Source organism: Vicugna pacos, chromosome 13 (genome assembly GCF_048564905.1).
Source record: "Vicugna pacos chromosome 13, VicPac4, whole genome shotgun sequence".
Taxonomy (NCBI): Eukaryota; Metazoa; Chordata; class Mammalia; order Artiodactyla; family Camelidae; genus Vicugna; species Vicugna pacos.
The window spans coordinates 42,896,776-42,917,840 of record NC_132999.1 but is presented as its reverse complement, the minus strand read 5'-3'; the positions used below and the strand labels follow the sequence as shown (position 1 = coordinate 42,917,840).

Here is a 21,065-nt window from a genome sequence, read left to right as displayed (position 1 = left end):
TGACTCATGAGGCAATAGGTCTGCTCTCCACTCTCACCCCTTCCAAACCCACCAACAACATTTTTAGGAAAGACATTTAGTATTATGCATCAAGACCCTTAAAACTGTCCTATTTCATCCAAAATGCCATTTACTAGTCCTACTATTTAGTCCAAAATGCAGGAAATGCTTTATAAAGATACTCTTTGAAGTATTTCTCCTAGTGAACAACCAGAAAGAACCCAAATGTCCAGCAATAGGGAAACTGTTAGAAACAAACTATGCTGTATTTCCACTTGACGGGCAATTACGTAGCTATTAGAAACAACTAGGATTATGAAGACCATGTGATAAAATGGAAAAATGATTATGATATGAAACACTGTGAAAAAGAATATAAAATTAAATGTACAGTAGTGATAACTATCTAAAAAAACAGGCCAGGAATTAGTGAAAGATACCAAAATGCTAACTTTCTAACTTTCTCTATTAGAGCCCTCAGAGTGTGGGTTTTTTAAATCCTTACCAAATGTTCTTTAATGTACATATACTACTTTTTTTCAGGGAAGTGTGTGTATGTGTGTGTTGTATATGAACTTGGAAAATCTGATAGCAACTGTTAAGCATCCTGGTCTACTCTAATTTAGACTTTGAAAGGTCTTATAAGCCTCTTGTTATCATGTTAAAAAGGCTCTTGGGAACTTGCGCTTCCAGGGCCCCGAATTCCTTAGTTAAAGGCCAATATTCTCCTGCTCTTGGATAACTCCTAAGGAGACCCCAAACACCACCTGGAAGATAGGATTAGATCGATATGGTTCTCAGACATCACTTTAATCAAGTTTTTCACTATACAGTGATGGGGGGATGAAAGATGGTGATTGTTTTCAAGCAAATTCACCTGTCCCAAGGTGAACAGCCTGGGCTCCCAAGAATAGGAAATAGCTTTCCTTCCCGAGGGAATCCTCTTCCTAAGCTGTCAGGACAGGATGTCAGGGAGAATGAGCACAAAGGACAGGCCAAGCTAGTTAAGGGAGCCAGGTAGATTTCTGAGCTCTCCCCAGTGCAAACCAGAAGGAGGCATGTAGGTATCCCTCCTAGAGGCATCACCCCAATCCCAGCCCCTCCCACTTGAGGCCAATCTGTCTCCCAACGCGGACTGACAGCAATGTTCATTTCATAACTCTCCTCCCAGCAGCACAGAAGCCTGAGCAGTTGTGGCCACCATCCCGCAGATGCAGCCTTCAGGCCAGAACCCTCACGGTCTTCCTCTTCACCGGCCCCTCAGTGACTACTGTGTCTGCCTGGCCATAGCAGAGCAGCCGGTGTGTGTGGCTGTGTGGTGTGGGAGGGACCAGAAGAAGCAATAAAGCAAATCAGATGTGGGTTCTGGGGCTGGGTCCACATGGTGGCGAGACCAGTCACGGCGCACGGAGGGACCCAGAGGGCCCTGTGTCCTCCATTAATTCTTCTCCGGGCGGTTTCTGTTCAGCACAGCTTTGGGGGCAAATTCCAGTTTGTCCTTAAGGCTCACCACCTGGGTGTGGTCCTTGCCTAGCAGCTCATCCAGCTTGCGGTCCTCCCGGCGCTCTGAGATGCTCTTCTCCTCCTCCACAGGCTGGGGATCCTTTCCCCTGATGAACCATTCCAGGTGGTAGCCCACAGCCCCAACCACGAAGGCCACAGGAAATGTGACATAGGGAGCATAGGTACGCACCACGGTCCAAAGCACAGGCCACATGACATCTGCAGAAGAGCACAAGGCAGCATGAGGGGCCCCTTCCCACCAAATACACACAACCCACCAGGGCTCTCCACTTACCAGGCAGCCTGGCACAATTTACCGAGCATCCACCTCAGGTAGAGCAATGCAAGAGGGTACCTTGCTTTATGCAACAGTTGGGTCCCTGAAACAATCTAGAAGATTTCAAAAGATTCAATTGTTAGGTAAGAGGGGAGAATCTATTTTATGTACTGCACTCTTTGACAATTATGCAACCACATGTGGCAGTATTCCCCACAAGAGTCCCCCTGAGCCGTACCTAGTAAAGCTTCACACCTGCTGTCGACCCCAGGACCTCCCTGCACAATCTGCCAACATTTCAAGAGTGAGGAAGAGACTTTCTCTCCTCTACACGACTGCTCCATGAGCAGAGCCAGCCGTCCTTTTCCCACCATGCACAATCCCATGGTGGGTCTTCCAGCTCCTGGATAATGAGAAGTAGTTCCTTTGTCTCACATAAATAATAAGGAGCATACTTAAGCAGGCCAAACCCCAATCCAGTACGCAGCCATTCTAGATTTTAGATGGATAGACAGTGGTTTTTTTCCTATTCTGAACATGACTTTTCTAACAAGATGAACCCATACTTTACAAATCTGTTGGCCAAAGCCCTTTCAAAACACACTGCCTTTAACCAAAGCCATATCCTTATATTTGCATAATAAGCTCCTAAAAATATCACCCACCCATTACACATACTCTGGACATGCTAGGACTTGAAAATTCTATGTTTAAAAACCATTGCAACCATAAGCAAAACAAAATGACCACCTACAGAATGGGAGAAAATATTTGCAAGAGACGAGACTGAAAAGGGCTTGATTTCTAGAATATATAAACAGCTCATATGACTTAAAAAGAAAAAAACAAACAACCCAATCCAAAAATGGGCAGAACACCTAAACAAGCAATTCTCCAATGAAGACATATAAATGGCGAATAGGCATATGAAAAAATGCTCAATATCACTAATTATCAGAGAAATATAAATCAAAACTACAATGAGGTATCACTGCACACCACTCATAATGGCCATCATTCAAAAGTTCACAAACAGTAAACGCTGGAGAGGGTGTGGAGAAAAGGGAACCCTCCTACACAGCTGGTGGGAATGCAGTCTGGTGCGGCCATTGTGGAAAACTATATGGAGGTTCCTCAAAAGATTAAAAATAGACTTACTATATGACCCAGCAATCCCACTCCTGGGCATATATCCAGAAGGAACCTTAATTCAAAAAGACACATGCACCCCAATGTTCACAGCAGCACTATTTACAATAGCCAAGACATGGAAACAACCTAAATGTCCATCAACAGATGAGTGGATTAAGAAGCTGTGGTATATTTATACAATGGACTACTACTTAGCCATAAGAAATAATAAAATAATGCCATTTGCAGCAATATGGATGGACCTGGAGAATGTCATTCTAAGTGAGGTAAGCCAGAAAGAGAAAGAAAAATACCATACAGTATCACTCATATGTGGAATCTGAAAAAAAAAAAAAAAACCAGACAAATGAACTCACAGACATAGAAAACAAACTTATGGTCACCAGGGGGGAAAGGGGGTGGGAAGGGATAAACTGGGAGTTCAAGATTCACAGATACTGACTGGTATAAATAAAATAGATAAACAAGTTTATACTGTATAGCACAGGGAACTATATTCAATATCTTGTAGTAGCTTACAGTGAAAAAGAATATGAAAATGAATATATGTATATACACATATGACTGAAGCATTGTGCTGTACACCAGAAGTTGACACAACACTGTAAACTGACTATACTTAAAAAAAAACAAAAACAAAGACAAAAACCATTGCACAAGCCATGGCAGAAAAACAGAAGTGGAGTGGCCCCAGGGCTTCCTGAAATGAAGTAAGACAACACCAAAATAATGTTAAAATGCATAAATTAGGTCACTCAAATGGCCATTTATTCTCAAATGATCATTATCACTATTAACAACTATCAAAGATTATTCACAATTATCCTACTAGTGGTCGCTCCATTTATTGAGCACTTATTATGTCCCTGGCTTGGGCTAAGCACTTATATACTATCTCCTCTAATACCCATGTCCACTCTGTAGTGTAGATGGTATTATCGAGGGTTAAGTAACTTGCCCAGAAGTCTAGAATGATCATTCCTTCTGTGTAAGTTATTTCTTCAACTCAGCTATCCAGTCTAAAGTAAACAATCAAAACCTCACCAAAGATGAGCTGATTTTCTCCCTCTCTCTTTGGTTCCAATTCTCTTTGGAATTTGGAGGTATTCCAGCATGTTATAGACCCAAGACTATAATGGACTATCATCAGGGAAAAAAACTGCAGCAGATCCAAGACTTAGCACCAGGCACCATGCTGGACAATTCACACACTAGTCATCATCTGATCTTCACAACAGCTCTATAAGGTAGGAATTAGCAGCCCAGATTTTTGTTGAAGGCCACAAAGGCTCAGGAACATTACCTTAACTTACCCAAAATCACCAGAAGGGACAGAGCCACAGGTTTTGGACCTAGGCTTCTCCAAATTCAACACCTATGATCCTTCTAGAACACACTGCAAATAGGTGTATGGTTTCTGCCCAAATCCTGGACTTGAGGAGAGCTTCCTGCATTTTTTCCCCATCAACTTGGCATTCCACCACCTAGAAGAGCTTCCCGTTTTGCAAAGACTCTAAGATTATACTCAGAGATTTGTGAAATTGTAAGATTACCTTTCCGAAATTGTTAAAAGTGGCACCTCTGAAGAATCTCAACCCTAATATTCCTCCATTTTCTTTCCTACCTTGCAAGCAAGTTCTCTAAAAGTAAACACTTTCCCTAACAGCAACTCTCCATTCGGAATTCCAATTCGTCTTTAAGTATATCAAGCATGAATCCACCACTAATATCCTCTCTCACACGCAGCACAAGGTCTCCCTCTGTCGTCGGACTCACATTCTAATCATTCCCAAATAAGTTAATCCATTCATTAATTATTCAACATTCAAAACCACTTTCTCTGTGTCAGACATTGAGCTGACCTGCCCCATTTGTCTGCATTTGTCAAAACACTTCACGCTCCAAGAGGGCAAGGGCCATGTTTGTGCGTCCCCACTGTGGCCTGTCCACCTACCACCCCTCCCACCCCTCCTGGCAGTAAGTGCTCAGGAAGTTTGTTGAATGAATGAGTGACAGCTCAAGAAACTCACCAGTGTAAAACCATAGAGTCATCCATCCACCCACCCTCAAAAAGCGGCAGGAACACAGCACCGGCCTTTGCTGATTACGAGCTAAACACTTTTTTTTTTTCCCATTTGGCCACTTAAACACTCCTAACAAGTCATCCCCAGGATAGCAAAACGAAAAAGGCAAAAGTGTCTGGCAAATACTGTCACGCATATTTCCAGACCCGCACAGCGGGAGCCCACGCGTCCGGTAAAGGTCAAATGGGTTGCCGGGAAACCTGCCCTTGTGCCGGGGCCCCCCAAGGCCCAAAGAGACGCGCGCGAAGCCGCAGTCCGAGATTTGAGTATTGCTAACAAGGGCAGGGGAGACCTGAGTGGGTGGAAGAATCAATCTTGACCGTTACTCGAGTCAGGCCCAGAGGTGAGAGCGCAAGGAGGTAGGGGTCCAAGGTTCTGCCTTTCTCCCTCTGAGTTTCCGACCCGCTCCCCCTACCCCACCAAGCTCACCGCCTGGTCAGTGTGCGTCCTCCCCCACGTGCCTGAGGCCGAGAAGCCCGAGCCGCAGTGTCCGCAGGGCACTCAGACTCCGACGACGAGCCCCGGGAAGAGAGCGAACCGTCAGGCCTGGCCAAGGCCGGGGCGGACGCTCGCCAGCACCTAACTCAGAGGTCAAGGCCAGGAGCCGCCGCCACAGCAACGGGCGGCCCGGCAGGCGCCCCAGGGGAGAGACTGCCCGCAGCGACCGCTCACTCACCTGCTCTGCTGCCCGCACTCCTCCGTCCGAACCCCGCCCTCCGCCCGCGAGCTGGGAGCTCCGACGCCGCCACTACCAGTGGCCCGCGGGGCCTCGCCCCGGGGCCCCGCCCACAGGCGCCGGCTCTCTCGGACCACAGGGATTGGCTGAGCTCCAGCCGAAGGAAAGGGAAGATAAGCGACCGCAACGGGCCGCGATGCGCTGAGAAGGATACAGCGCCCCCTGCCGGCCAGGAGGTTTCCCACTGACCTCACCAAGGGCTTCCGCGTGGAGAAAGTGGAAGGTCATGCGTTCGTATATTTAACTGATGTTTATTAGACGTCTTCTAACACCTAGGTCTGAGCGCACAAAAATAAAAGACATGATCCTTGACCTCGAGAAGGTCTCAGCAGAGTATAACCTAGCACTCTAAAGAACTCCTCTGATTCTGTATAGCTTTCTAGCTGTGTGACCTTGGGAACATCGTTAAGCTGTCTGCGTGTTCTCTCCCTCTTACGCATAAAGGTAGAAAGACCTGTTTCAAGGGATGCTGCGAAAGTTAGGTGAGATGAGGTATGCAAAGTGCTATGCCGGCACATAGCAAGCAGGGAAATAAATGGTACTATTGTTCGCATACAAAGAATTGAAATACAGTAAAACCTAAGTCTTACTTAACCCCTCAGGTACAAGTATTCACTCCCACCCTGTGTCCATCCCCGCTGCGCCTTGTACAAACGTTCATTTTATCACGTATAGGAAAAAACACCAAAATTTAAACATCATAAAGCCCCCACCTAGCCCTGCCTTTCCACCCTCATTCCACTAGTCTCAGCCAGGCATATTTAGTAACACATGCTAAATCCCTCCTATTCCCCCACGCAGGACAAACTGTTTCACACCTCTGTGCCTTTATTTACACTTTTTCATTTACCTGGAATGCCCTTCCCACCCTTCCTTCCCAAAGTAGTTCTGGCTTGTTTTTCAAGCTTAAGGGACATCTGAGCAGGAAACCTCAAGAAGTGCATTATCAGGTTATCTACCCTTCTATGATCTCACAGATCTCATACACTCTCAAAGATCTCAGTGCTAAGCTCTGGCAGTTGGAGGAGGAGAGAAAGGAATAAAGGAAAACGAATAAAGAAATGTGTAGGAAATCATTATTAGCAGAACTTGTTCACTAATTAAATATGTAGAGAGGAGAAGGGAACATAATTGCCTAGAATAACTAGCATTCAGTCATCCAATTAACATGTGCTCAGCTCTGGGCATGCAAAAATGACTAGGACCATCTTTGCCCTCAGGAGTTGTCTGACTGATGGATGGGGAAGCAGAGAGGTCTTCAAAATGTGGACAGAGTGTGAGAAATGTGATGACAGGAGTAGACACAAGTGCACAGAGAAGAATCCAGGAAGGTTCCCCAGGGGATCCTGCCCTTGAGCTGAGTCTCAGGCGATGATGGCTAGCAGTTCTGTCAGGCAGAATCGAGAACGTCTCCAGAGCACAGGCTTAACAATCAGAGAGTTGTGGGTTCAAATCCGACCCTGCTGCCTGCTGATCTCAGGAAAGCTGTTTACACTCTTTGTTTAAAAAAAACAAAAAACAAAAACAGACAATAAGAGTCCCTCCTCCTTGGGTTGTTCTGAGTACTAAACCCCTAATGTGTATAAAGTGCTTAGCACAGTGCATGGTATTCCCCTCAAGTGGTTGGTAATTGGTCACAGTATGTTTAATATTCTCCAAACTTATTCTCCCTTCTGTAATGCCCTATGTCTGTTTATGGCATTACTTATTCACTCAGCCAAAAACCTGATAAACATCCTCAAGGCCTCTTCATCTTTGCATTATTCTCCAGATCCAATTTATAGTCCCTCTGCCTCCTGAATGTCTCTCAAATTCTTCACCATCTCTTACCTGAACCACCTTGGCAACTCCTTCAATGGCTTCCCTGCCTTCCATTGTCTCCTACTGTCTATTTCTCTTCTGTTGGCCAAAGAGTCTTTCAAAAATTTAAATAAAACCTTGAAATCTCCAGCTTAACGCCCTGGGTCCCTTCCAGGCACATCTCCTCTATTCCCTCTCTACCCTTGTCCTAGCTTGTCACCTTTCCCATCATCCCCCAACACACACCATTACAGGCCTTTACCTACACTGGTCCCTTTGCCTGAAATGAATGTCTTCTCATCCCCAACTTCAAAACTCTAATTCATCCTGCAAGGCCCAGTTCAAAAGGCCTCTCTTACTGAAAGATTTCCCAGACTCACTGGCCACTAGAGGCTCCCTCCTCTGGTCTCTTCAGCCCCTCTGGGAGAGCAGGCCTCCCTCTGCACCGGATCTTTCTGTTTACGTGCCTTGCTATGGCCAGACGGGGAGCAGCTCAACCAGGCTCTAATCTTTCACATGTCCGTGGAGCACAGCACAACTCTGGAGCTATCACACCCAATGGAGACTCATCCCATGCCCCCAACATCAGCCCCATGCAGGGTGATTGATTTTAGGCATCACATCTGTAGCAGGATGCCTGCACAGGTGTGGACATTGCCTATTCCTCCATGTCCATTCTCATATCCAGCAAACCTGGCCCAGTTTCTGGGAAAAAACAGAGACCCATCAAAAGCTGTATAATGTAGGGGTTAAACTTAGACTCAGCCACTTCCTGGCTACATGATTTGGGGTAAGTTGTTGAATCTCTCCAAGCCTTGGTTTTCTCATCTTTAAAACAGTGATGATAACAATACCTGCTAAGATTGTTCTGAGTAACATTGGGTTCAAACCTCTCCCAGGTCCCCATTGTAGAGGTGAGGAAACTGAACCTCAGGGAGGGCAAGTCGCCCAGCCAACCCCTCACTTGGCAAGTCTAAGGGAAACAGACAAATGAGCATTTCTAGTTGAAACTTTGAAATGGTCATTTATCCAATCTAAGTGTTCCCAAACCTGGCTGCCATCAGAATCACCTAGCTCACTTGTTAAAAACTCATCTGAGGGCAAAGAATCTATTCACTAAGTCTTGGACAGGGCCCAGGAAGTTGCTTGGGATCAGCTCCAGCCTGACTCACTTTTGGGAATTCAGATCACACGGGAGCCCTCTCCACCTGCCAGTGGTCTCTTATGAGTGTGTGTGGGTGTATGACCTCTTGCTTTTCAGCTGGTCTTCCAAACCAGCCTGTAAAATATGTCTGTGCCACTCTCCTGCTCAAAATCCTTCCATGGCTCCCCATGGTCCTCAGGACCCAGGCCCACCTTCCTCACACTGACCCAAAAGCCCAGCATGATCAAGTCTCTGCACTCCCAATGCCTTTTACCCTCCAGGCCTTTGCACATCTGTTCTCTGATCTTGGAACATCCCTCCCAGCTCCAGCTCTCCTTCAATGACTAATACCTAGTCATCTTTCCAGCACTCACCCCTATATTGTAACTGCTTACTTATTTGTCTGTTTTTCCTGTAAGGCTGTTGGCACTGTAAGAGTAGAAACCAACCTGTTCAGGGCTATCCCCCAGATGCTGGACAGAGCCAACAGTGGGTGTTGATAAATACTTGCTGTATAAGTGAATGAGAAGAACTGGCTCGTCCAGTGTGGCCTACAAGGGCAGCCAACTCCTTTGGAAGGCTCTTCCTCCTGCCTCAGGGTGACACATCAACCACAAAGACTGGAAAGATGGCTTTCTTGGTGAGGGCTGCCATCCAACTCTTTCTGGGCTCAGAAGGCTGTAGACTTAAAAGCTCACAGTTTTCACTAGACAGACCTGGATCCACCACTCTTAGGCCTGCCTGTGACTTTGCACAGGTCATCTGCCCTCTCCCGAGCTTCAGCTATCTCATCTGTCCTAAGAATGAGTTACATTCTTGTAAAGCGCTCACCCCTTGCCTGACCCACAGTAAGCATCCGATAAATATTAGCCATCATTACCAGATTTGGGTTGTCACTTAGCTTCCCAGGAAAGTTCTGTTCTCCTCTCCCTCTGCCGCCCATCAATGTGTCCAAGCACAGGAGGCATCAGAAAATGTGACAGCATGAAATTGAACAGTTCTGCCACTGACCAGGAATTACTGGAGCAGAGGGAACACTAGCCCCTTAAGGGAAGGGAAACCAGTATTTGTCTACATTTAAGAATAATAGCCCTCTCTGTTTATGGAACACGTGCTGTGTGCCAAGCACTGGGTTCTGGCCTTCCCTCTCTGGGGGAACCCTAGGAACTGAAGGCAGAAAGGGAATAGGACTGAACTAAGAGGAACTGGAAGACGACCCTCTTCACCCAACCTGGGTCCCTCCAGCAGGGCTCAGGTCCTTCTGCGGCCACCAGGGGGCCGAACCCACTTTCCTCCAGCTGGCCCAGGCAACCCAGCTCTCCCCAAACCAAACGCGTGGGCTCCTGGCCTCCCCTCCCTCCACCTCCGGTCCCCCACCCACGGGCAGAGGTGGCTTCTTCTGGAGAGAGCAGCTGGTTCAAGTGCAGTTCTGCCGTTTTATTTTTCCTGGGATACTCAAGGGGATGTGGGAACAGCCACAGGTGTGGTGAGGGGAAGCCCCCATCTCCCCTCCCTAGCAGCTAGCTGGCAAAGGGGAGAGGCCCAGGCGCCCTGGTCCTGGGTTGGTCCAGCCACTGTGGTCCCTGGGCCCGGTGGGCTGAGGGCTGGGGGTGGAGCCCCTGGGAGGGTGGGGCGGGCTCCTAGGCGGGGTTCGGGATTCTTCATAAAAAGCCACGAAGCTTGATTCCCCACGAAGCCCAGCCCCGCGGGGTGGGGGGGGACGCAGAGCCCAGATGGGGGACCCGGCCCGGCCTGGCCCGTGGGGGAAAGTAATGGCAGAGATGGTGCCCGTGGGGAGGAGGTGGGGACGAAGCGTCGGACCAGGAGGGAGGTGGGGGTCCCGGTGGGGGCGCCGGGCGGAGAGGCACGGCCCCCAGCCCAGCCCGGGCGCCTTCGCGTGGGGTCAGGAAGGTAAAAAACCCACGAGAGCGTGACGGGCAGGAGGGGCCGGGGCGTGCGGTGCCGGCGGGGCGGGCGCACGGGCGGCCCGCGTTCACAGTGACCTCGACGCTGGGTGTACAGTACGGGTAGAAAACCGCGGGCCCAGGCCCGGGCTGGGCGGGCCGGGCCGGTCACAGCCTGGTCTGGGCCTCGGGGATGTAGATCTCGATGCTGTCGGCGCTCTCGGTGGCCGAGCTGTGGCGGAAGGAGGCGGCACGCTTGGCCGCCAGGAGCCGCTTGCGCGCTTCCTGCCGCTGCCGGTCCACCGAGTCCAGGGAGCGCTCCTTCACCGGCACGCCCCGGCCCCGCGAGGGCTTCTTTGGTATCGGCGGAGGGACCTTCTTCTCCTCCTGCCGGCAGAGGGGGCGGCCGCTTGGTTTGGGGGCAGGACCCACCCGACTTCCCAAGTCGCCCGCCCACCGCCCGGACCGGTTAACCTCGCGCGCCTCGGACTCGGGAGAGCGGTTCTCCAGAGCGTCTGCCCGCCCGCGAAGCCCCAGCGGTACTTGTTCTGCCAAGGTCAAAACCCACGTTTCATTTAAAGGAGGCGGCGGGGGGAGGACTCGAGCGCCCCTAGTGGAACCGTCTTCCACGACTCGCATCAGCTTGTTCGCTCCCTCCCGATAAGTGGATGCTTCCCCTCCAGGTCCAGAGGAGTCAGCTCCCCCGACCCAGCTGAGGCAATGAGGGTTCACATCCCAGGCTGCTGGGCCCCATCGCAGACAATGTCTTTTGAGATGAGGGCTGAGGGGACCCTCCGGTCCCCTCTGTGTCTACGTCCAAGCTGAGGGCAGTCGGCCCTTCTGGAAGCTCAAGTTCAGCTCCCTCAAACTACAGCTGGTCAGAGGAGGCTGCAGCCACCTCAAGGTTCTTGCAGCTCAGGGAGTGATGAGCACTGGGGCCAAGTAGGGAGCAGTGACCGAGAGCGTAGTCATTTTGGAAGATGGTCACCGTCACTTGTTCGGGACTGCCTCTTCTGCCCTCCTTCTCTCCCCACACCCCTCCCCCACTCTCTGGAGAAGGGCGTTTTTCAAGGGTCTGGCCTCTTGGCTTGAAGGCACCTCCCCGCACCTTAGGCTCCAGGAGCTTCCAGCTGTTGGCCTTGAGTTGCTGTAGCTCCAGGAACTTGAGGGTCACATCCTCGATAGAGAGCTGCAGGAGGTCCCAGAAACCCGCCAGGTCCTGGAAGGTGGGCACGGGGAACGCAGTGGGGTCCTGCAGTGGAGGGAGATACAGAGGAGGCAGCCAGTCAGGGGGGTCTGATCCCCAGCCAGGACTATAGAAAGCCCCATGCACCTTCATCATTAGGAAGCTCAACCTGGGAGAGTGGGGTGGGGACTGGGAGGCAGGGAGACAAAAAAGAGCCCCGGCCTCTCCCTTGTGGGCACAAACATCTCCAGGCACACACATACTCTGGGTCACCAACCAGGTACACACACCTGGTAGGCTCTATGCCCATGGGCACTCACCATGCTTTGCTGACACAGCCGGAAGAACTGCTGAACCTTCTGGGACAGGAGAAGTTGTGTGCTGCCCACAGCACTGCGGATTTTTTCCAGGACTGGAGAGCAAAAGGAGATTTGAGGAGAGGAGTGATGCCTCTCCCTCCCCCAGCCCCCAGGATGTCTGCCATGAATGACTCTGACCACTCCATTACCTGGCACTGTCTATCCATCCGTCTCCTGCGGCCACCTCCCCCCCCATCCCACCCTCAAGGTTTTAACAAGCAGCTCCCACCCCACTTCACCAGGAAGACTATATCCCCAAACCTTGATGTTTCTCCCTTCATACAACGTACATTTCTTGAGTGCTTATCCTCCTGTGTCCTCTTCCCTCCCATGTCTGAGAAGAGACGGAAACCCGCCCCGGCCTAGCCCTACAGTCCTAGCCAGGCACTAGCTGGGTGACCACACACTGGCAGAACTTTGTTGCTCATCAGCATGTGACTTCTTGGCTCATTAAGAATTACCAAATAACGTCATGGGCACGACTCTTGTCTTCTAGTCACTATCCCACCGACTTGGGGATTCTGAGGTAAGACTGTCTCCCCTTAGACTGGACTTGCAGGGAAGGGCCATGCCCTCCCTTAGGCCAGGGCCATGTCTTCCCTGAGGAATCTCCTTCACCAAGGCCTCAGATGTGAGCTAACACTGTATACTGCCTCCCCCGCTGCCTGAAGTCCTGGTCCCACACCTGGACCAGACCTGGATTCCCACACCAGCCCAGATGGGAGCAGTCTTTTCAATCCCGGTGGACTTGGACTGGCAGCCATCGCCTGGAAAGCCCAGTCCTTTCACCTGGTCACTGTCCCAGTCCTAGCCCGGCCTCTGAAGCTGCTCCCTGCTTCCTTCCAAGAGCTCCCAGCATCCCCTGCTGCCACTGCGGGGCCACCAAGGTGCCAGGCTATACAACCAAACCGTGAGAAAGCACACTCACACCCAACCAAAGGACCCTCCTATCAAAAGCGGTCTTGCCCACCCGCAGCCGCGGTCCCTCCGCGCCTGGCGTCCCCTCACTTACTCTCCTCCGGCAGCTCATAGTCCTCCGCCTCACGCTCCATCTGCTGGCACCAGTGCTCCAGCTTCTCCACCTCCGCCCTCAGCATCTTGATGAACCACTCGCCATCCCGTGGGCAGGGGGACGTGCGGCCTGAGTCGGGGAGGCTCCGTGAGCCGCGCTCCATCCAGGAGTCACGGCGGCCGGACCCGGGGCCGGGGGTAGGGGCGGGGGCAGGGCCGGGTGACCCATCGGTGGCCGGCGGCTCGTACGGCAGTGGGTAGCCCTCGCGGTAGGCCCACTGGCCCTGCGTGTGGACCGTGCGGAAGACTGAGTAGGTGGGGGCCCGGGGCCCGGGCTGGGGCTCAGAGGCGTGCCTCTGGAAGGAGCGTCCGAACTGCAGGGCCTTGTCTTCTGTGGCCACTGTGGCCAGGCCGGCCAGGCCCTCCAGCTCCAGGTCTGCCTGGACGCCGGCTGTCACACTGTTGGAGCGCTTGAACCTCGCCCGCCTGGTGAGAGAGGTGGCAGTCATCTCTGCCCCTGCTGAATCTCATCCCAGCCTCACCCACACCCGGAGCCAAAAGGAAAGGAAATGAGAAAGGAAACCTCCAAAGAGATGGACATGAATTCACAACTTTTAAATATATCATCCCTTGTCACAGCTGGGTAATGTACCTACCTATTGCACGGCTTGTAGACAGGCGTGATACTCAAAACATTTAACAACCTGAACAGAACAGATGCTGGCATACACCAACCAGGCAGACAGAGCCGAAGTGCTAGGGCACAACCTGCAGAAGTGGGGATTGTGGGGCAAACCAGAGGGGCCCAGAGAGGGTTCCGGGTGGCAGCCCTTTACCAATGAACACAGAAGTATTTCAGCATTTTAACAAATAATACATCTTTGCTAGTTTATACCAGCTATACAGATAGAGAGGGAGATATATCCTCAGCCCTATGGAGTGATGAGTCAACTATGGCCCAGAGAGGCCCACGGTCACCCAGCTGCAAAAAAGCAGAGCCAGGATTTGGACCCAGGGCCGCCACACTCCACAGCCCAAGAACCTCTCACCACACCAGCTGTTCGAACATCAGGAAGAACTGCCTTAGAGCAGCTGGGGGAGAGGGGCGGGCTGCAGCTGGGAGGACGTCTCCTCTGGGGACACCACCGCGCAGCAAGGAGCCTGGCCAGACACAGTCAGCCTGTGCCAGTGGAGTGGAATTAAGTTGTTGGCAGGAATGACACAGGGCCTGGAAATTTCTTGTCTTTGAGTTAATAATATGCAAAAATTTGCAAAACAGAAAGTCAGTTGGCCTTATTCATTTCCCCCACCCTGAGTTCAGAGTGGGGGCTCTTTTTTCTGAAGAAATAAGTGCTCCCCGAAGGGCATGAGGTTGGGGTCAGACAAAACTTAAAGAAGTGAGAGTCAGGAGATGCGGGGGTGGTGAGAGGTAAACAGAAGTTTGAGGTCTGGAAATTCAAGGACATTAAAAAAAAAAGCCCATGTGTCCTAGGCTACTTCCATCCTCATATGGTCAGAAGAGAGAGGGGCTCGGGGGGCCAGGTCTAGGGGCCCTTCCAGCTTCCCAGGAGACTCCCCCACCCCACACAACTTCAGCCTTCCTCTTTGCTGCCCAGGCCTCCTCTCCCTGCCTGCCTTGCCTGCTTGCTTCCCTCCAGCTGGCAGACTGCCTGCTGGGAGCCTGTTGCCATAGAAACCAGGCCCAGAAGGATGCTGCAGGACCCAGGAAAGAGAGATGCACTCATGTGCAGTCTCCAACCAGCCCTATGTCCCAACCCCCATCCAGACAGAGAGAAAGCAAGAACATATCTGCATTGCCTCCCACATGGTCTTCACCTTGGCGCCTGCCCTGTCCTGCCCTGGTCAAGATATGCATTGCTTTCTCCTTGACTGTTGGATCAGCCTCCTTCAGACATCTCTGCCTCCACTCAGTACAGCACAGAAGAAGTGCACTGGACTAGGAGGCAGACCTGAGTTCTAATGCTGGCCTTGTCAATATGTGCCTTTGGGAAGTCATTCACCCTCCACCTGGGCCATCTAATACATATATGTATATGCGTGTATATATATATATATATGTATGTATATAAAATATATTACATGATATATGTGATTATATATTATATATAAATACATACACAGATATACAATATAAAATGATAGGAATGGATCTGTAATTGCCAAGGTACCTCCTCTGTCTAAAATTATACCTTGTGGTTGGAGGGATGAGTGAAATAGGTGAGTGAGGGAGATTAAAAGAGACAAACTTCCAGCTACAAAATAAATGAGTCAGAGAGATGAAATGTACAGCACAGGGAATATAGTCAATGATACTATAATAATTTACATGGTGACAGATGGTAGCTAGACTTACGGTGGCGATAACGGTATAATGTATAGCAATATCAGATTTGTGCACTTGGCACTCAGTAGTGTTGTAGGTCAATTATACTTCAATACAAAATAATAATAATAAAATAATTTTTAAAATAAAATAAAATTATACCTTGCATATTTTAGGATCTGGGGCCCAACATTCCCTCACCAATCCACCCAGGACTGGAGTAGCCCTCCTAAAGCCGACCTATGCCCAGCTCATTCCCCTGCTCAAAACCCTTCCAGAGCTCCCCAGTGCCAACAAGATAAAGCCCAGGCTTCTTCTCCTAGCATTTACCCAAGTGCTGGTGTATGCTCTGGATGCAGTCCTCTCCAACCTCATCTCCCCTGCATCCTCCTTCACCAAGTAGATTATACTGGCTCTGACTCTAAGCCTTTGCACAAGTTATTCCCCTGCCTGAAATGGCCTTCCTCCTCCTTGCTCCCTACTCAAGTCCCCTCTACCTCTGTGAGCCTCCTGACTGCCCCCCAGGACCATCCTCAGCACTGTTCCTCCCTCAGCAGTCTACTTCCACTATTTGGCTCTGCTTCTTGTAAGAGTCTTATGTGTCTAACTGAACAGTTAGATGCACTTTGGCTCCCTTTGAATGTTTTTGTGCTTTGAGCTCCAGTTAGCCTCTGGCCCTTTCAGAGCTCCAACAATTGCAAACCACACAGGTAAAGGTGGAGCCTGCCCCAATAAATACATCATCGAAGATCTGCCTTCCCTATCTGCTTTCCTGTTACCCCACATAACAGGGATCTGTCCTCTGGCATCACTGCATCTGCACCTTACACTGTCCTCTGAGGGGTCCTGAGCAGATCATACTCTGTCTTGATGGAAACAGGCTATGCAGTCTGGAACAGAAGCATGGGTGCCCCAGGCCCCATGGTTCTCAAGTCAGTACCTCAAGAAGCTCTCTCACCGTGTCTACTTCAAGGGTGACCAAGAAATTGAGGAGCTTATGGGATTACTGGAAACACAACCTTCACCAACGTTCCCAGCCAGGAGCCAGAGATTTGCAGAACACAAACAGGAATCAGCCATCCTTGTGCAAAGGGTATTTAAAACCAGCAGTGTGGGACAAGATCACCCAAGAAAAGAGAAATGGAACAAAGATGCAATACCCTGGGGAACACAGACATTTCAGGGGCCAAGGGCGACAGTGTAGCCCCAGAAGTGTCTAAGCCAAAGAGAAAGAGGAAGAAAACCAGGAGGAAGTCACCTAAAGGCAGACAAGGGACCAAAGAAGCTCAGGGAAGAATCCCAAAAATGGGTCTCAAGAAGGAATGAGCAACCAACTGGAAAATGCAGCCAGCTGAGAATTAAGCGTGTCTATGGACTTGGCAATATGGAAACCACTGGCATTCAGGGCAAGAAGTGGTTTGGTGGAGTATGGGGGCAGACTCAGATGGTAGGGGGTTGTCAGGAGGTGGAGAAAACTAGGCAAGACAGCTCTTCCAAAGAGCTTGGTTGAGAAGAGAAGAAGAAAGAAGACAAGGTACATTTAAGGCAGGGCTATTTTGGGTACTTGTCAATTATATCTCAATAGAGCTAGGGGTAGGGGTGGGAAAGGAGAGACATTTTGTTTAGGATGGTTCTCACATGCCATATCCCCAGGGGTAGGCAGAATAATGGCCTCCCAAAGAAGTTCATGTCCTAATTCCCAGAACCTGTGAATATGCTACCTTCCATAGCAAAAAGGACTTTGCAGAAATGATTACACCAAAATAGCAAGATGAAAGCTTGCATTGTCCTGGTGTGTCCATTTTAACCCCCACCACAAGGGTTCTTATAAGTGAAAGAAGGAGGCAGGAGAGTGAGAATCAGAGAAGGGGATGGGACAATGGGATCAAGGGTTGAAGTGATGAGATGTGAGGACCCAACCCACCACTGCTGGCTTTGAAGACAGAGGTGGGCTGCAAGCCAAGGAATGCAGACAGCCTCTAGAAACTGGGAAGGGTGATGCTTCCCAGAGACTACAGACGGGATCAGTTCTGCCAACACCTTGGTTTTAGCCCAGTGAGACCCAGTTCAGGCCACCAACCTCTAGAAATGTAAGATAATAAATATGTATTATTGGATGCCATTAAGTTTGTGGCTATTTATTATAGCAGCAATAGGTAACTAATACAACCTGTAAAGAGAAGTCAATTGAAGACAGAGAAGAGAAAGGCAGTAACCCAAGGACCAGATCTAAGGGGAATAAATAATAACTAACACCCTCTGAATGGTGAGTATGTGTGAGGCAAAGCACTTTACATGAATAAATATGCCCAGTCCTTACACACAGTCCCATGATAAGACTGTGAGTATCACCCCTATTTACAGATGAGAAAACTAAGGCTTAGAGAAGCTAAGTGACATTCTAAGATCAGACAGTTATCAGTTGAGTGCAGCCTGTCTGCGGAGGCCAGCTCTTAAAACATTACACTCCACTGTCTGCTAGGATCAAGGGAGAGGGGCAGTTTTAATCCGGAAGACAGATAGCTCAAGCCCCGAGGCAGGCCTGTTGGAGGGGCCAAGGGAAGAGGTGCAAGGAAGTTGGAGGCTGGTCTGGAAGTGGAGAGAGGGCCCACCAGGTAAGTTCAATGGTTACAATGAAGTAAGCAGGGAGGCTGTCTGCTGCAGATTTGGGGGTGGGGAGGCTGGGGGAGGGAATGAGAATGAGCAGCTTTAGGGGAGGCAGGCTTGCCGAGCGGTTAAGCACATGTGCTCTGGAGAGAGACCGCCTAGGTCCAAAACCCAGCTCTATGGCTTGTGCCTCAGTTTTCTCATCTATAAATGACAATGACAACAGTACCTGTTCATAAGGTTGTTATGAGATAATGTATCTAAGGAACTTAAGAGTAGTGCTGGTCCTACCCGTTGTAAATGTTAGCTACAATATGGTGAGGCAGGACGGTTTGTAGCTGGCACTGAAAAGGAGGTGGACAAATGAAATACTGGGAATGCAGCACTGAGAACCCAGCTAGACCACCATAGTTATTATTATGATTGCTGTTGATCATTTCTACCTGTTCTCCCACTGCACTCTGCATAAAACCTCTTTTATACTCCATATCACACTGTATTGTAGTTAGTTATGTATTTAGTACCCCCTTACTAAATGGGGCAGTCCAAATAAATGCTGGTTGAGTAGTTGGTGGTTGGCTGGTTGGAAGGAAGGATGGATGGTAGAGAACACGAATCATCCCTCAACATCCAATTCTCCTTTCTTCTCCTTAGTAATAGAATCCCACAGTTTTAAGCTAGACACATGGTCACTTGGAATAAAGATTCTTTTACCAAACCCCCAGGCAGCTAGGTGTAGCCATATGGCTAAGTTCTAGCTCATAGGATATAAGCAGAAGTGGTACTTGCAACTTACAGGAAATGTTCTTAAAAGGAGGGGGCATGCCCTTCTTTGTTCCTTTCTCCTTTTTGCTGACCTGAATGCAGACATGATAGCTAGACGTCAAGCAGCCATCCTGGAACATGAGATGGAAGCTAAGTGCTAAAGATGAAGAAGCAATAAGATAGGAGTCTGGGTCTCGACACTGCGGAACACCTACCAGCCTTCAATTGACTCTCTCTGCAAGAGAGAAATAAACTTCTATCATATTTAAGTCATTGTCATTTGAGGGTTTTCTGTAACTCACAGCCAAACCTAATCCTAACTCTTAAAGATGCATTTTCAGGGTAGTGAATTTCAGGGCTTATGTCCCTACTTAGTTTTGGATTTGGCGGCATTTGCTGTGGTCTTCAACAATATCTGCAAATATAGGATAGAAACTGGCTTCAGTCATGAACAATCACTAATTCACAACAACACCTTTTGCAATATTTTCTCCCCAAGCCTTTTAACAAGGTTGAGGAGGCCTCCTTCCCTCAAGTCCTCTAGGATGACAATGATCACATTCTCGATGATTCTGCAAGTTGTTATCACGATTACTTCAGAGAGATGTTTCTATTGTGATTCTCTAAGGGCTAATACAAAAGGCTCTGGGAAGAAACTGGCTTATCCCAAGGGACACAGTGTCCAAGAAATGCTCAACTTTCAGGGGTTGTCAAGAGGTTTTGCCAGGAGTATTTGGCAGCAGGGTGGCGGGGTGGAAGGGGGAACAGGCAGGGACATTTCAGCAAGGCTCAGCCGTTGTATTAACTCCCTCTCTGAGAAAGCATCTAAGAGCTTAGACATATCATCAATCAGGGCTCCCCGAGTCCACCACCCCAGCCTGGGGGCTGTGACAATGATGCCAAGGTGGGGCTAGGGTGGGAGCTTCAGGAAGAGTTGTGACAATCAGTCAGGAACCATCCTGGAGCTGACAATTGAGGAATGGAGGCAGTGTCTACACCCCAGGCTTGTGGTCAGTCAGCAACTCATTGCTTTTGCAGGACTGTTCTTGGAATATAATTTCATGAGGATGGAAGCTTCCTTCCCAGGGGCCAGAGGCTCTGTTCTTTCAGCACATTTCCTTCCCAAGGTCCCAAAGCCAGAAATGACCATGATGCTAAGGAAGGGGTGGATTTCCCACACAGAGTTCTCCAGATAGCCCTGGTAGGGCACAAGTGGGTATAAGTAGGGTTGTTGGATAAAATATAGGACTCCCAGTTAAATTTTAATTTCAAATAAATAACAGATAATTCTTTAGTGTAAGTATGTCTCATGTAATTTTTGGAAAATACTTATACTATACATTATTCATTGTTTATCTGATAATCAAATTTAATTGCATGGTCTGGTACTTCTCACTTGTTTATTTTGTTTTGTTTTTGCTAAATCTGGAATTTAAGATAAGATCTTAGTGGGAGGGAATCTAGAAATGGAAGATATAAGGGGATCCTATGGTTAAAGAGAGTTAGAGGCAAAAATCACCTGGTTTGATGTTCTCAAAAAGTCCTAGGAAAGGACTTCTAACGTTCAGCAAGGACATTTGATGCATTCTTTTATCATGGCCTGGAGTGTGCTCAGTCTGGGAAGACAGGTGCTGTAGGATGCTCTGAGACAGGGCTGGTAACTGTTTCTTAATTATGCTTCCTCCCACCATAGGGTCTTAGCACCTGCTGGTCCTTCTGCCTGGAACACGCATCTTCCATTTTCACCTAGTTAATTTTTGTTCATCCTTCAGATAATCACTCCAATGTGACCTTCTCTGGGAATCCATGCCTGACCCTTCTGACTGGGTCAAAGCCCCCTATTATACACTCTCACAATCTCCATAGCTCTCCTCGTGGCACCTATTTCTACATCATTTCTGAGGTTCTCAGATTAATGTGGCAGCAAGCTTCACAGGCCAGGGGCTGTGTCTGGGTCAGCTCACCTTTGTATCCTCAGTGCCCACATAGTATTTGACAAATAATAAATATACAATAAATGTCTGCAGACAAATGCATCTTAAGTGGAGGGGCAGTGGAGATAGAACTGAAGGGGCACCAGCCCCAACCCTTGTTTATTTCTAGGTCAAGTCACCACTGATGACGAACACCAGGAAGGACCCACAGACAACCCCCAGGTATAAGGAACAATAAATCCGAATTCCTCACCCAATA

General features: G+C 49.2%; 2 protein-coding genes across 5 annotated transcripts in view; both read right to left on the bottom strand.

Moving 5' to 3' along the window:
• Window positions 1-791: 791 nt before the first annotated feature.
• On the bottom strand, window positions 792-5,826 carry SMIM12 (small integral membrane protein 12). Of its 3 annotated transcripts, none has more exons than XM_015246507.3 (3): window positions 5,693-5,826; window positions 1,799-1,893; window positions 792-1,722 (listed from the first exon to the last, which is right to left on the bottom strand). In XM_015246507.3, exon 3 carries the CDS (start codon window positions 1,715-1,717, stop codon window positions 1,439-1,441), a length of 279 nt encoding a protein of 92 aa, XP_015101993.1. In that variant the 5' UTR covers window positions 1,718-1,722; window positions 1,799-1,893; window positions 5,693-5,826; the 3' UTR covers window positions 792-1,438. The 3 variants fall into 3 exon arrangements, with proteins under 3 accessions (XP_015101993.1, XP_015101994.1, XP_015101995.1); XM_015246508.3 differs by lacking the exon at window positions 5,693-5,826 and adding an exon at window positions 5,446-5,645; XM_015246509.3 differs by lacking the exon at window positions 1,799-1,893 and having other exon boundaries at window positions 5,693-5,820.
• Window positions 5,827-10,112: 4,286 nt separating this feature from the next.
• The window catches only part of DLGAP3 (DLG associated protein 3), a 57,192-nt gene continuing 46,239 nt past the window's right edge, over window positions 10,113-21,065 (bottom strand). For both annotated transcript variants that reach the window (XM_072974821.1, XM_072974822.1), the window contains exons 9-12: window positions 13,158-13,642; window positions 12,107-12,198; window positions 11,709-11,852; window positions 10,113-10,987 (exon numbers count right to left, since the gene is read on the bottom strand). In XM_072974821.1, the coding sequence (XP_072830922.1) occupies window positions 10,769-10,987; window positions 11,709-11,852; window positions 12,107-12,198; window positions 13,158-13,642 (940 nt within the window). In that variant the 3' untranslated portion in view covers window positions 10,113-10,768. The remainder of the gene's footprint in view (window positions 10,988-11,708; window positions 11,853-12,106; window positions 12,199-13,157; window positions 13,643-21,065) is intronic.